Genomic DNA, 13,836 nt, shown 5'->3' on the forward strand with positions numbered 1-13,836 from the left:
GTCTGCGCTTCTGACTCTGAACCTAGACTTGTTTGACACTTCTGCCTTCTCTTCAGCCCCAGTCTTCCAGACCTCTGGTGAGTGAGCCTGGACCTATCTCCTCCAACTACCCCCAACGCCACTCAGCCTTGGTGGCAAATCATGACGAATCGTTTCCAACTTCACTAATGAAAAATCTGTTACGGATCTTAGGACTTTATTTTAAATATCAATAATATGTGGCTATCCTCGGGTATGGTTCCTGTAGCCTTCAAGTCTGGTGCCATTAAACCCATGCTTAAGCTACCTAAACTTGACCCGGAAAGCCTATGTAATTATAGGCCAGTGTCAAATCTACCATTTTTTTGCAAAATTACTTAAAGGTCGTTGCACAGTTGAACTGAAAGTAATCCCTCTGAATCAGCATTCAGAGCAAATCACTAATGAGACAGTCCTGGCTAAAGTAACCAATGATCTCCTCTTAGCAATTCATTCCGGTGCTTTGTCAATGCTATTGCTGGTGGATCTCAGTGCTGCTTTTGATACTGTGGACCACAACATATTACTTGTTCGTTTGAAAAAATGGATCGGTTTAGGTCCTACCTGTCAGACAGGACGCATTGTGTTAACTATGGCAATCTGACCTCTGAACATTTTGATGTCCCTTGTGGCGTTTCACGGGGCTCTGTACTTTGACCTCTTTTTAGTATTTATATACTTACGCTTGGTTATATTATCCGCAAGTGTAATATTAGTTTCCATTGCTATGCAGATGACATCTAACTGTATCTGCCACTGGAGACAACTGCTCAGGTACATTGGAGAAATTTAGGAGCTTGCCTGAGATACAAAGATGGATGTCACTTATTTTTTTGCGCCTTAACCCAGAAAAAACTAAATGTTGTTTGTTGATCCAGCCCATTGTCGTGATTCAAGAACATTAACCAAAGCAGTAATCTATCTATCTATCTATCTATCTATCTATCTATCTAATGAAATGATCTGCATTTATATAGCGCTTTTCAAGTCAATGACTTCCCAAAGCGCTTTACATTGTGCTTCACATTTCCCAATAGCGGCCGTGATCTGTGCAGCCATGTAAGGCGCTAACCTGCTTATTGGGGGTATTGGGGGTTCAGTGTCTTACCCAAGGACACTTCGACATGTAACACGGATAAGCCGGGATTCGAACTGGGATCCCTTAATCCTAAAACGATTGCTCTACCTCCTGAGCTATCTTTCGCATGGAAGATTACGCTAACGCGAACATACGATTAGCCTGGGTTAGCTTCATGTTTACGTTCATGGTAAGCCTTCAAGGATTTGGAACGGATTAAAACAATTTTACATTACTTTTAATGGGAAAAAACGGCTTCAGTGATCGTACAAAGAAATGGAACGGATTATGGTCGAGAACCGAGGTTCCACTGTACTTGGCAGGTATGCAGAAACTTGCCAGCCACCGGTTTAGCGAGACTAGTCTGCTAAACCTTTCATCATTGCCTCTCGCAGGCAAGGGGCCAGAGACAACTAGTCGATGCCGAGTCATCTTACTGGCGAGATTACAGGTCCTAGCAATATTTTTCTTTGTAATCTCAGATTGCCTCGTTTTAGTATAATTAGAGCTGACGTGAATGACTATATCGGTGTAGCTAGCTCTGTCCTGGTGTCTAGATTTGCATGTCAGCTCCCTCAAATTAGCCTCAATATCGGGTGATCTGGCCCCAGAAATACACATAACCGTGGTTAGGGTGCTAAGATTTATGTTACGGGTGATGGAGTCACCCGTAACATAAATCTGTGGTCCGCGGCACCTAACATTTTCCTTTTAAACTGCTCTAGATCACGGACACGTCCCTCTAGAAGGGCTACTTGCTTACGAAAGCGGGAGCAACCTTTACAACAACCCATACTCACTGAGTGTCTTAGCAAACGTGGGAGGGGTTGCCCTTCACCAGTGATCGGCAGCAACGCGACTGTAAAGCAATTGTGCGCGGTACTTACCTTACGCCAATCGTCCGAAATACTTACCTGAAACGTTTTTTTCCCCACCAAATAAATGCTTGTTTAAGGATAAGATTTTTTAGCAGTAACAGTATTAGCAATCTACGAAGATGTTGTGGCCTGCTGCCACTGTATTCGAGCCTAAATGAGCAAGATGAAATCGGTCTAACAAAAAACGAGTAAAAAAGAAATTCCGTACAAGAATTGTTATATGGTGTATACAATTTGAAATGATCTATAAAATGAAAAAAATTGGGGGAAAGGTATTCTGTAGTCTACTTTTACAGCAGAATCAAATAAAATAATCTTTAGCAATGCATGTTGACACACATTAAGTGCATATTAATGTATGTGATGAGCTGTTAGTGTGAGAGCATGAACTAGATTTTGGGACATTAAGGTTTGTGATCAGGTTTTGGTGGAATGACAAAGGATGAGCTGACCACTTCCCTTCTCGCAACAGGAAAAACATATTTCAGTTAGAGTGGCAAAAAGATCTATATAAGCACTTGACTGATTTGTACAGTTGCAAGGAAGTAGCCACCTTAAACCAAGAACACCAGCTTGCGTCTGTCTCTTACTGTTGCTTTACAGATCAGCGGTAATCATTACTGCAAAAAAACAAAGAACAAGGTAAAGACTCTCTTGCACTTTATAGTTTTATTTTTACACTGCTGAAAATGTAACATTTACCCAAAGTAGATTCAGTGCAAAATCAAAGCATGTGCTTGCCTTCCACCAGAATGTAACACACATCGGTGTCTAATTTTCCTTTCTTAAGGCTTTTTTGTTCTTCTTGAAATAAGTGTACAAAATTAGTTAAAGGAATGTTGTTGTTTTTAAAGTACTGGTTACTGTATAGAAAATAAAGTGCGGTAATTTTTTTTAAGGTGTTACATTTTGGTTTTGAAATAATGTTTAAAAGTTTGTGTACCATGTGAGGTTTAACCACTTACTATTCCTCTACAATTTGCCCAAAATCCTAATCCAAGACCTACCTAAAGTAAATTGAATGCTTTTCTTAAACAGTTTGGAGAATATGGTTTTGGTCTCTTTGAAACTCTGACGTTTTCCCAAACTGAAATAATAACTGCAAGTGCTACTAACATTGAGTAATCGGAGTTAGAACACACACATTTCTTTTCATTTCAATCAAATGCCTATACATGAGTGTATGGGCATGTTAGCTGAAAAACATGGGAGACAATAGCTTGAAGTCTTACCTGGTACCTTCTCAAATTTGATCACAATTTAAAATTTTACACATTTTTTCTTATGGTAGAATTGGGCCAGGGTGTTCCAAACTTTTTCAAATTGAGAGCTACTTTTTGTTACCAATTAACACAAAGGGCACCCAGTTTGATATGAATTTCTCCAATACCAACCTATCTAGATGGCTTTCTAAATGGCTTAAAGGGTACCTTGATAGTTAGCTAGAAAGGTCAACAGATAAATAAACTAAAACTAAAACGGAGCTCGATAGCTAGCTAAAAGAGTAAAAAGCCAACTAAATAGACGGATATAAAGCTTAAAAAATAAAAAAGGCAGATAGGTCGCGAGAAAGTAGGCCGACGTTTAGCTTCATAACAAGCAAAAAAGGTAAAATGTTGGATAGCGTGGGAAACAATGTTTAAAAAAAAAAAAAAGCCAACTAGATAGCTTGCTAAAAAGGTAGCTACTGCATATATTTGCTCATTCGTGTTACATAACCCATAACTTGGAATGGAGATTGTTGTATTTCCGGTCAAATAAATCCATAAAAAGATGAATAAACTAATACATGAATAGATTATACTATTATGTTTATTGATTGCTTAAAATACATAATCAATACTTGAATATATTTTTGGGCCACAAAGCCCATGAACTGGATTTATTTGAATTTCTAAAATAAAACCATTGTTATTTTACTACGTTATTACCACGTTAATTATTAAAAATAGGGTTAAATGACCAATAAAAAAAGAATTACAAAAAAATCATAATGACCCAGCACTGGTGAGCTATTTTGGGAACAGGTCCCCGCGGGCACCTCATCTGTCTTTAGGAGACATCCTGGTACTTGCGGGCACCACTTTGGAGACCCCTGGTTTAGTCAATTCCAAAAGATGCCATTTGGTTTACATCACTAAAACCTTTGCAACGGTGTAATCTACTTTGGCCATTTTTTACATATTTCGAAAGAGTTGTAAATGTTTGGCTTCTCTCTCCAGAAGTCAATCCATGATTGTGCACACTTGCGCGTGATAATTGCGCATAAAAATTGATCCCGGGTAGCATTTATGCACGTTTATTTAAGGCTTTGATTTCAAAACTGCTTCTAAAATTGCGTAATATAACGTTGGAAATTGCATTGGCTAACCAATAGGTCAAATCAGAGTTGAATCGGTCACTACATGTTAAAAATTTTAGCCAAAACAGGCCCTCATAGGTTTTCAAAGGCTAAGGACAGTCAAAAAAATCATGCCATTGGCAAAGATGGGTGCCAGTCAAAAGGTCAGAAGCTAACGCTCATAGGAAAATCATCTGACGAGTCTGTTTATTTTCAAAGGGGAGTTATGGAGTAAGTAAGTAATCAGACAGATTACATCAAGGGTTGCCAAACGATGCAGGAATGCCTTAAGGCGGATTTTTTTTAATCCATTGGCATGGTCCTGTGTTTTGGAGTAAATATTTTACACTGGTGGATTCCCTGGACACCCGTGAATGTAACCACACCATATTTGTGGAGCATAGTTTCATGTTTAGAATTTCCGAGCACTTTTGGGTGAGTTATACTTTTCGGGTATCATGTTTCATACTGATCATGATGTTTTTGTGATGAGTATTTTTGAAATGGTCATCATATCTTGAATCCCAAGAGTTTAAGCTTTCCAATTATTTGTGACATGACCTATTCCAGTGACGACATTGGAACATTAAGAGGTTAAAGCATTTCTAATTTTAATTACATTTTGATTTGATTTTCAAGTAAATAATTACTAATAACTTATTTTCGTTTTTTTTTAATGTATTTAATCCATTACAGCACACTTTTTCAAACTAAATGGTTAAATATGTCAAAGAAATATTTGTGGTAGCTAATTTGGCTTACCAAAGGAAGTGGTGTAAGTATATATTAGCACTCATTTAATTTTATACAATAATTCTTTTTAATGAGAATAAGGCATGTTATAGGCGGCACGGCAGCTGAGGTCATGGGTTCAACTCCAGCAACCAGCCTTCCTGTGTGAAGTTTCCATGTTCACCCCGTGCTTATGTTGGTTTTCTCCAGGCACTCTGGTTTCCTCCCACATTCCAAAACATGCATGTACGGTTAAAATTGTCCTTGGGCGTGAATGAGTGAGTGAGCTGTATGTCTGTGTGTGCCCTTTGACTGGCTGGCAACTAGTTGAGTGTCCCGTGCCCACTGCCCGAAGATAGATGGGATCGGCTCCAGCATCCCCGCGACCCTACAGAGGATAAGCTGTGCAGATAACGGATAGATGGATTATACATGTTACTCAAGTGCTACAACCCAAGACTCCAGACCAGAAGAGGTAAATGTTGATGTTCTTTCTCTGTTCCCTTTTCGTTCCATGCAGCAATGACATTGAACACGACTCAACCAGCACACGGGCGCCAAGGGAAATCATCATGTGGCTACACAATGATTTACTGGGAAGAGCTCATGGACAAGCTATACACCTACGTTTACCTGTTGCTCTTCATCCCGGGGCTATTGCTCAATGCCATTGCTCTGTGGGTCCTCTGCAGAAACATTAGGTACACAAACAAACGCGTGCAACACACAACCAAATTCCAATGTAAAACGTTTGTTATTTTTTACATAACAGGAGGAAAACCAAGACTGTGATCTTCATGATCAATCTCGCCTTAGCAGATCTGATACATATCCTGTCCTTGCCTCTGAGGATTCATTATTATTTGACACACACATGGCCCTTTGGACATACTATTTGCCTGCTCTGCTTCTACCTGAAGTATCTCAACATGTATGCAGCCATTGGATTCTTGGTAAGCAGTGACTGTGAAATTTGAACTCACCTTAACTCTCCCGTTGTCACAAACAAGGAACGAAGACGGGACCCAATAACGCTCGTTTTCTCTGTTTTTATTGATAAAAGAGGGAGAGCGAACACGGGTAGCAGGTGGCGGGAACGCGGAAGTGGCACTTCCGTGTCGAGCGGGGAGGATTGGAGACAGGCGGAAAAGTGAGTCGTTGGCCGGGGCTGGAGATCAAAGGCGATGATGTGTTCGTAAGTGGGGTCGTAGGCAGAAGGCAGGCAGGTAACGGGGCAAAACAGGTCAGGTAACAGGAGGCAGGCAGAACGGGCGTAATCAGGTCCAGAAACAGGTCAATAACGCAGATCAGGCAGGAAAAGGCTTTAGCAAAAAACAGAGTCGGACGGGAATGCTCACTGAGCATAATGCAACAGTTCGCAATGATCTGACAGCCACCAAGAGGAAGCCGGGGGTTTAAAAAGGGATAGTCCACCAATCAGCTGTCCGGGCCAATCAAGCCGCCACAGGTGCCCCAAATCAGCAATCATGACACCCGTGTTTGACAGTTTTTTTATCATTTCAAATTGTGTATGTCATATAACAATTTTTGTATGGAAATTCAAAATGATACCGATATGAATAATGATACTTAGGAGTGTATAAAAGTCCCAATTAATCAATGACAGAAAATTATTGAGTACATTTCTAATATACTTCATTAGAGCATTTTATAAATGGCAGAAAATCAGATTTTTATTTTCATTTCTACTCCCTGAGTGTTAACTAAGCATGAATTCTAAAATGCAATTTCTGGAGTTTGCATCAATATAGATACTTGATTTAGTTAAGAAATGATCGTCAAAGGTGATATGAGAAATGTGAAATAACGCATAACACAAATTACATGGAGTAAGGGAAGCCTAATCAAGTCTCACCCATACAAATTAAATCAGTGTATGTTAATATAGTGATAGAGTATTCATTAATTTTGTCATAAAACAATTACAATAATGATAACAAAATCATGTTAGTACAGTATTTGTATGTTTTGTAATACACATGTACCAGTAGCTCTTTGTGCTGAAGTCTAAAACTTTTTTGAGTACAAGCACTTTTTCACAATTTTCAGTCGTAACACATAATTATTAAATACATTGATACCTTTGACTGAACGTTACACTTGCTTTCTGTCAGTCGTTATCTTGCATGTTTCAAATTGACTTATTTTCCTCATAACAAATAGTCTCTCTGCTCTTGAAAAGCCAATGGATGTTGCAAATTTAAATCTGGTTTGTGGCGGTCATTACTTGTGCTGTTTTTAATTGTACATCATTATACAATTTGAGAATGGTTGATTTGCTAAATAATGGGGTTCTGTCCTTGGTTTCAGTACTACTTGCTTATTTGTAGCATGTATTTTTTTATTTTCATAAATGTGCAAAATAACATTGAGCAATTCATTTTTGATGCATTCGTGAAATACACAAAGCCCGAGAGTCCAACTCCTTCAGAGGCTGCTGATTTTCTCTTGGTAGTGGTTTTAGCCAATCACAAAACAGATTTATCCTTGGGGAAGGGATGTGGGCCTGTGAAAAAAACACGGTAGTATTGCACAAAAGTGGAAGTAAGAAATCCGACCTTATTAATCATAAAACGACTGTTGCAATTATAGTCAACAGAGTTTAATGAAATGTCAGCAATTTTGTTGCAAGATCATTAAAATAACATATCAAGAGAGACCATAGAGATGTGATAAAAGCCATTCATTTTTCACACGATTGACGGTTTGAATGCCAGATGTAGATCTAGGATACTCTTAACCTGGTTGTTAGCCTTGTCTCGAGCAGGCTAGGTGGAGAGAATAAATCATCATAGTGCCGAGCTAACATTAGCCTACTCTCAGGCAACCAACTTAAGAATATATTCGGTAATGATAATGCGTATATAATGGCTTAAACCCTTATACTAGCATCGTGCAATCCCCGACCAGGATGTGCAAAAGCCAAGGAAACCAAACCAACAATGGAAATGTCTTTCAAGTTGTGTGTGTTTTTTTTTAATCTCAGGTGTGCATCAGCGTACAAAGGTGTGTGTTTCTGCTGGACCCCTTCTTAACTCGAAGGTGGAGGAGCCGCTACGACATTGTGATCAGTATCTTGGTGTGGGTATTTGTTGCCATGGCCTGTTCTCCTTTTATACTTATGCGTACTAACAGCACTGATGTTCAATCTTCGCTTTTGGTGAAAAGCACATCTCCAACGTTCAACCCCCGCACATCCACAGAGATCCTTACAAGGGAAGAGATTCAAGTCCGCTGTTTCAAAGACTTACCCATGTGTCACGTGCCACTTTCACTGGCTGTCACACTGATGTTGCTGGCCGAGTTCTTTGGTTTCTTGCTCCCACTGACTTGCATCGGTTCAAGCTCCATCTGCATTAGCTGCTCTCTCTACAGGAAAAAGGAACACGTTTTGAGGAACTCAACACTCAGTCCCAACACGCAAGGTTGACTCTCTTCAGCCGATGGAAAGAAGCGGCGTGCCCTGAGGATGGTTCTTAGCTGCTCCCTGGTTTTCCTTTTTTGTTATGCCCCTTACCACATCAATTTTCTTCTCTATCTGATGGTCCAGCAGGACTTGGTGTTGGAGTGCACCACCAGACTGGCCATAAGGCTATTCCAGCCTGTATCCCTGTGTTTGGCCAGCTCGAGTTGCTGCCTTATCCCGCTGCTGTACTACTTCCTGACAGCTGAATTCAGGGGTCCCCTAAAAAGACGAACTTCCTCTTTTACATCCTCTTTGGTCAGCTCTCAGAACACCGGGATCCACAGGTTGTTGAGTTTTGAGTGTAGCACTTCCAAATAAGATAACTTGTAATTTTTGTGCACATGGTCAGGTTGTGACGTTATTTCTGATGGACTTGATCACACGCAAATATTTCTGGAGACTTCATAAGGGTACTCAAAGGTTTCACTTGTTTGTTGGACTATTCCACCTTACTTGCCTAATGCCAGCATGCTAAACATTTGTTAAATTCATGGTCTTGTTTACTCAATGTGTGAGCTTACAGTATGTTCTGTATTACTTTGCATTTTTTGTATTATCCAGTTTGCCCTAGTTAGTATTAAAACACTTGTTACTTGGGTTTTAAAGTAAATTTGACAACTTTTATCACTGAAGTCTCTGGGAAATATAGGAAGTATTTTCTGTAAACTACCTTTCACTGATTTATCTGTAAATTATTAATACTGAAAATGTTATTTTATGGGATGATTTTCTCCTTTCAAATCAAAACCTTACAGTGGCAGATACCACAATTAAAAAGAATATCACTTTATTTTAGTATAAACACGTAACAAAATAAAAGAATCTCAGGTTAAATAAGTAAACATATTTACAAGGTAGTGCTCAAGACTGGCCCATAATATTAGTGGAATGAAAAAAGTGCATCAAAACAATAGTGCTATGAAAAGTAGTGCAATGACATTTCACGGTAACAACATTCCAGAAAAAGTCAAAAATTGACACAAAACCTGCGGTTTTGAGCCTCTCCAGCGTATACCATTGGACTTCAATGATTTGTAATGATTGTTACTTTTTTTGTTCATACATGATCCCTTTAAAAAAAAGACGTGTCGCAAGGGAAAGGGGAATGTGATGGATGTGGAAGCTTTGTGCTTTGAAGTAATGTGCTTTGTTTTCAGTCTGTGTGTGCATGTGAATGGTGTAAGTTCAACCAACAGTAGCTTTTGTACTGCCCGTTATTTTGTTTTTAAATTGGTGACGAGACTTAATCAGCGACTGAGTCCATCATTGATCACACCAAGGAGCATTACATTGTTTTCAGAAATTTCAGATTTTCCGCAACTCGTCTGCAATGCTAGAAGGAATGGACAGTTCACCACTCAAAGGAGCTCAGCGAGCGGTAAAGCAAGAAGTCAAGTCAAGTCAAGTCATTTTTATTTGTATAGCCCTTAATCACAATTAGTCTCTAAGGGCTTCACAAGGTATTACATATAAGAAGTTTAGGTTATTCATATGCTATAGAGTAGAAGTGAGTTTTAAGCCTAGATTTAAACATTTCCACCGAGGTCGCAGATCGGATCTCAGGGGGAAGAGCATTCCACAACACCGGTGCCCGGATAGAGAACGCTCTCGAACCAGCGGAACACTTCTTGGCTCTTGGGATCACCAGGAGACCGGCGCTCTCGGAACGAAGGCTTCGGGCCGGGACATAGGGGGAGATCAGATCTGAAAGATATGAGGGGGAAAATCCATGTATGATTTTGTATAGTAGTAGGAGAACCTTAAAATCACATCTTAGGCTAACAGGGAGCCAATGCAGATTAGCCAAAATTGGGGTGATGTGATCGTACTTTCTTGTCCTTGTTAAAAGCCTCGCTGCAGCATTTTGTACCAGCTGAAGACTCTTGAGTCTGGTCATCGGAAGACCGGAAAGTAGTGCATTACAGTAGTCGAGACGGGAGGTAACAAACGCGTGAATTATGATTTCCGCATCCGACTGAGAACCCTCTAAATTTGCAATTGACATGCTTACATCAAGCTGGACCAAATACAGTCGCCAAAACGCCAGTATTTAAAACCCGGCAGGAGTGATCGACGCGAATACAAGCAGACCACATGACCTGCCGTTAAAGTGCTCAAGTTCTCTGGTAAGGGGAGTTGCAAAGCTTAGAAAGCGCAATTTGAATTAGTGGCTGGGACTTCAGGGTGGTCAAATAAAATGAAAGCCATGCAATTGGCGCTGTCACCAACTAATGATGGTGCATTCTGTCTGCTGGTGTTAAATCACGAGGAGAGACCTAATTATACCACACTGGTGGGGGCACTGCAGAGGAATTTTGGGGAATTCAATGTGAAATAATTGCTGCATATTGAATTTAAGTAACATGATCAACAGCCATGGAGAGGGATATTACAGCCAACGAGGCGCTAAAGACAACCGCTTACCCCGTTTTGGCAACGTCAGTGACGGAAAGACAGGAGCGTAGACCTGCATGGGTGGGGGAGCTTGTGTGTACAATCAAGACATGTACAGTACAACAGAAGGAGGGGAATGACCCTGCTGTCTGCTAGGGGTGTGGAGAACCAGGTCACCTGCTTTACCACTGCCCTAAGATGATGAAACAGCAGGGAAACGAAAAAGGCTCTGTGTAGACCAGACTGTGCGTACGCCTCCAATTTACCTGGGAAATGCAACCTGCATGCGGAGAAGGTGTGTGCAGGTGCCCCAGCCTTGTTCGCTTGCAGATCGGGGACGTTTCCTACACAGCCCTGGCGGACAATGGGCCTTCAGCCACGATTGTTAGGCCAGATGTTGTTCTAGTAGGAACTGTCTTAAGACCAATCCTCACAGTACTGAGAACCGTGACCGCCGATACATCTCGGATGAGAGGAAGGGGAACATTTGTGTTCATCCTGGCAGACCAAACGGCTACTCATTCAACCCGGGTGGCGAATGTGTTTGACTGTTACATATTAGGTCAAGACTTTTCGAAAACTGCAATTATTGTGGTGGGGTGCTCCTCCTGCCAAGTGGTCAATGTGTGAAGCTGATTTCAGCCTCTCAGCGGGGTGCTGAGGGAATGACCGACAACGGTGTGAGTTCAACCAACAGTAGCTCTTGTATGAATGTTTATAACGCCTGTTATTTCATTTTTAAATTGACGATGAGACTTAATCAGCGACTGAGTGCACCATTGATCGCGCCGAGGGGCATTTCAAATTATATATGACATTTGATGCAATGACGAAGCCTTTTCTCATAACAGATGTTAGTTTGGTGATGACAATTCCCACCTGGAAATAGGATGCTTAGTTGGTGAAAACCACCTTTGTCATTAAAGTGTTTAAAGACCAGACACACAGAACTTTCATTCATTCAGAGACAATGCTCTTAAATCTTATTTTTTCACGCAAGTAATCCTTTCTCTTTGCAATCTTAAAGGCAACTTTTGTGCAGACCAGTGCACGGATCTACATAATCTCCTCGTGTAGAAGACAACTCGACACAAAAGCATCTCTATTGTTTTTATACTTAATAAATCAAAGTGTTTAACAGACATATATTGAGTCGTTTTTTTTGAATAAACAGGAACTGAAGCATCAGTATGTCTTGTTTTTTAGGGAAAATGTATTGCATAATCTTTAAAGAACACAAATTTAAAAATAAATACTACAAAATATGCTAACGAAAAAAACATCTTGTTTGACCAATCTTTACAATTTTATTATGAAGAATTATTAAGTTAAATGTTTGGAAAAACGTTTTGAACTTGAGTTTTGAAAACAGAGAATCTATTTGAATAAAAAAAAAAGATTCTGGCCTTTGTTATATTTGAAACTGCTATGAGGTGCAGTGCAAAAGTGTATTACTCAAGTTAAAGTACAGTTACTTCAGAATAATATAACTCAAGTAAAAGTACAAAGTGGTCACCCAAATAATTAGGTGAGAAAAAGTAGCCTCCACAGAGAAAAAAAAACGCAAGAGAGTAGCCTGTTGACCTGGCCCGACTTAATTCCAGCAAAAATTTGGGCCAAAATTCGGGCAGTGTTCGATTCCGGGCCCAAGATCGTACCTCTACTCTCAAGGTTGGCATAATACTGTTGCCAGATGGTATATGTGAATCACAATGTGAGACGGATCTGGACTGTGAACTTCCTAGTATGTTAAAATTTATGACAGTTGGCGGCAGCGGTTAAAACACATAAACCGCTGTTTGTCTGATAACCGCTTTTCAGTACCCACAGACTTGCTCTTGTTATTGCTGATCTCACCTAAAATGCAAAAGAATTATGCAACTGTGACCGCAGAATGTCACATTATCTCCAACTTCCATTTCCCCAGATAATACAGTTGTAAATTTGTTGCTGCCAGTTCCAAAATAATAATAATAATGCATTTTATTTAAAAGCGCCTTTCAGGCCACCCAAGGACACTGTACAGACAATGAAAATAATACAATTTAAAAAGTTGTAAGCGAAATAATAAATAAAAACAAGACATAAAATCATAAAAACATAGGAAATGGAGAAGCTATGTGTTGTAGGCAGTCCTGAACAGGTGTGTTTTTAGATGGGACTTAAAAGTGGAGAGAGGTGTGCAGTTTTGGAGGTCCGGAGGTAGATTGTTCCAAAGCTTGGGAGCAGCGCAACTGAAGGCTCTGGCTCCCATGGTGCTCCGATGGGCAGGGGGCACTGACAGTCGGAGGGAGGACGAGGATCTGAGGGAGCGAGTGGGGACGTGCACCTGGAGAAGGTCGGACAGGTAAGGAGGAGCCAGGTAAGAATGCGGAGGTGGAAATAAGCAGTGCGGGTGATGGTGTTGATATGTGAGTGGAAGGTAAGCATGCTATCCAGGATGACACCCAGACTCTTGACCTGGGGGGAGGGGGACACTAAGGAGCTGTCGATGTTGAGAGAGAAATTGTTTACTTTGGATAAAGTGGATTTGGTGCCAAGAAGGAGGAATTCTGTTTTATTGGCATTTCATTTAAGAAAGTTTGTTGTGAACCATGTTTTGAGTTCGGAAAGGCAAGAGGTGAGGGAGGGAGGTGGGAGTATGGAATTTGGTTTGCAGGAGAGGTAGAGTTGGCTGTCATCAGCAAAGCAGTGAAAGTGGATATTAAATTTGCGGAGGATATGACCAAGAGGCAAGAGGTAGACGATGAAGAGAAGAGGACCTAAGACAGATCCCTAGGGTACACCTGTGGTGACTAGGGAGGGCTTTGAGGTGAAGGATTTAAAAGACACATATAAGGATTTAAAAGACACATATTGATTATTTTTGTCATTTTGGGCATGACAACAATGCAAATTAGACTTTCTA

At 40.4% G+C, this 13,836-nt stretch overlaps 1 protein-coding gene across 1 annotated transcript; it reads left to right on the plus strand.

Annotated features, from left to right (window-relative positions):
- The first annotated feature begins 5,569 nt into the window (after positions 1 to 5,569).
- p2ry10 (P2Y receptor family member 10) lies at positions 5,570 to 8,852 on the plus strand. The gene is given in 3 exon segments (XM_088344332.1): positions 5,570 to 5,748; positions 5,820 to 6,000; positions 8,055 to 8,852. Coding segments are annotated over 3 exon segments (1,158 nt in total).
- Positions 8,853 to 13,836: the final 4,984 nt, after the last annotated feature.

The sequence above is a fragment of the Urocampus carinirostris genome, chromosome 9, assembly GCF_059441175.1.
Source record: "Urocampus carinirostris isolate Australia breed hairy pipefish chromosome 9, RoL_Ucar_1.0, whole genome shotgun sequence".
NCBI classification, from domain to species: Eukaryota; Metazoa; Chordata; class Actinopteri; order Syngnathiformes; family Syngnathidae; genus Urocampus; species Urocampus carinirostris.